This window comes from Poecilia reticulata, linkage group LG12 (genome assembly GCF_000633615.1).
Source record: "Poecilia reticulata strain Guanapo linkage group LG12, Guppy_female_1.0+MT, whole genome shotgun sequence".
Classification (NCBI taxonomy): domain Eukaryota; kingdom Metazoa; phylum Chordata; class Actinopteri; order Cyprinodontiformes; family Poeciliidae; genus Poecilia; species Poecilia reticulata.
In genome coordinates, this window is record NC_024342.1 from 24,631,325 (window position 1) to 24,632,823 (window position 1,499).

At 39.6% G+C, this 1,499-nt stretch overlaps 1 protein-coding gene across 1 annotated transcript in view; it reads right to left on the reverse strand.

The window, feature by feature from the left end:
• musk (muscle, skeletal, receptor tyrosine kinase) overlaps window positions 1-1,499 on the reverse strand; it is a gene marked incomplete at its 3' end in the record, with an annotated part of 22,685 nt that overhangs the window by 13,448 nt on the left and 7,738 nt on the right. Inside the window, exon 7 of the mRNA XM_008424716.2 lies at window positions 925-1,134. Within this exon, the coding sequence (XP_008422938.1) occupies window positions 925-1,134 (210 nt within the window). The remainder of the gene's footprint in view (window positions 1-924; window positions 1,135-1,499) is intronic.

The window sequence follows — 1,499 nt, forward strand, 5'->3', positions numbered from 1 at the left end:
TGGCATCATGAACTATTTAAAACACCAGATGGTCTTAAAAATCAGTTGTGCTGCACGGGTGAACTTAAAATGGGTTCTCATTGTTCCTCAGGACCAAAATCAACCTTTTTTCCCTTTTTTTTTTATGACTTACACCTCAACCCTCAGACTTAAATTAGGACACACACTGGCCACTTTACTAGGTGCATCTGTTCAATTGCATATTAACAAAAAYAGCAAATCAGCAAATCACCCAGGTGCAGCTCGATGCATTTAGTCATCTAAACGTGGGGTTGACATGCTTAAGTTCAGCACAAAGTGAAARGYTTGTACAATACTTTTGKGTTGTACCCAAAAGTWTTTTTTTTTATGTTAAGTCCAAAAATAACATATAAAGTCTTTTAAAAAGCTTATTAAACATCTGTACTAGGGCACATATACRAGAATACATACAAAAAACATGCAACACGTTAAGAAAAGACCATAAACTGAAAGATAAAAAAAGAAAAAAAGGCATCTTTCTTACCTCCAGTCTATAGGAAAGAGRCAGTATCCAGAAGACACCAGTTGAATGAACCCGAGTTGAACAGTGAGAACAAAGACACAAGACAAATGGAGAAGACAAAGTTGATTTGTATCTTTCAGTCTGGGAGAGCCAAAAGCAGCCATGGTGCTTTTCTCTTCAAGTCGTGGTTTTCTGTGAGGGGACTGAAGGACAACCAGGTGGAAGCAGAGTGTGCATGCAGGTGTGGTCACTGTCATTTGAGGACGACTGTGAGCAGGGTGTGTTTTAAAGCAAGAAACAGCTGAAGCAACATGAAGCACGACCWTCTGGCAGCTACAACAACACAAATAAGCAGCTGGTCACAACAACCACTCATCAGTAAAACACTTCAAACTTCAAACTAATAAAAACAGCTCTATAAGTCTTTTTTTCTTCTTTTTTTTATTTGATGGGAGTTTGATGGCAATGAAAACTATTTTCTCTACATCACCTGTAACAGTGACTCTGGCACTTTTTTTCACATTGTTCGCTCCACCGCTGTGTCTGTTGGAGGCCACACACGTGTATAATGCTGACTTTGTCGCCGTTACTTTAAGGATGGAGAGGATTACATTTCCCACCAGAGTCTCCTCCACAGAGGCACCGGACACCTGGAAAGAAAATCACAGACGAGAGAAAATGGTGAACTGGACACATCAGATCAGATAAGAAGTTTAYATCAAGTCATAAATCTGGTTCTTTTTCAGTTTTTAGTAATTCATGTGAAAAGCGTTTTGAAGTGATTTAAATAAAAAATCTAAACATGAGTATATARGTGGGTTCCCGTTTTCATATAAAAGATGAAGTATGCAGTGATCTGCAATGCGGGAACGTGTGAACGAATGAGGCTAGGCTAGCTGCTGACATGTGGCCGTGTCTATGTTTGAAGTCGCTTTTCACACTGTCTGTTTTGGGACCCGGCCTCGTTGGCATTAATGGCCTTAACAAGCTGGCAAAAAAAATCACCTCCCAAAGT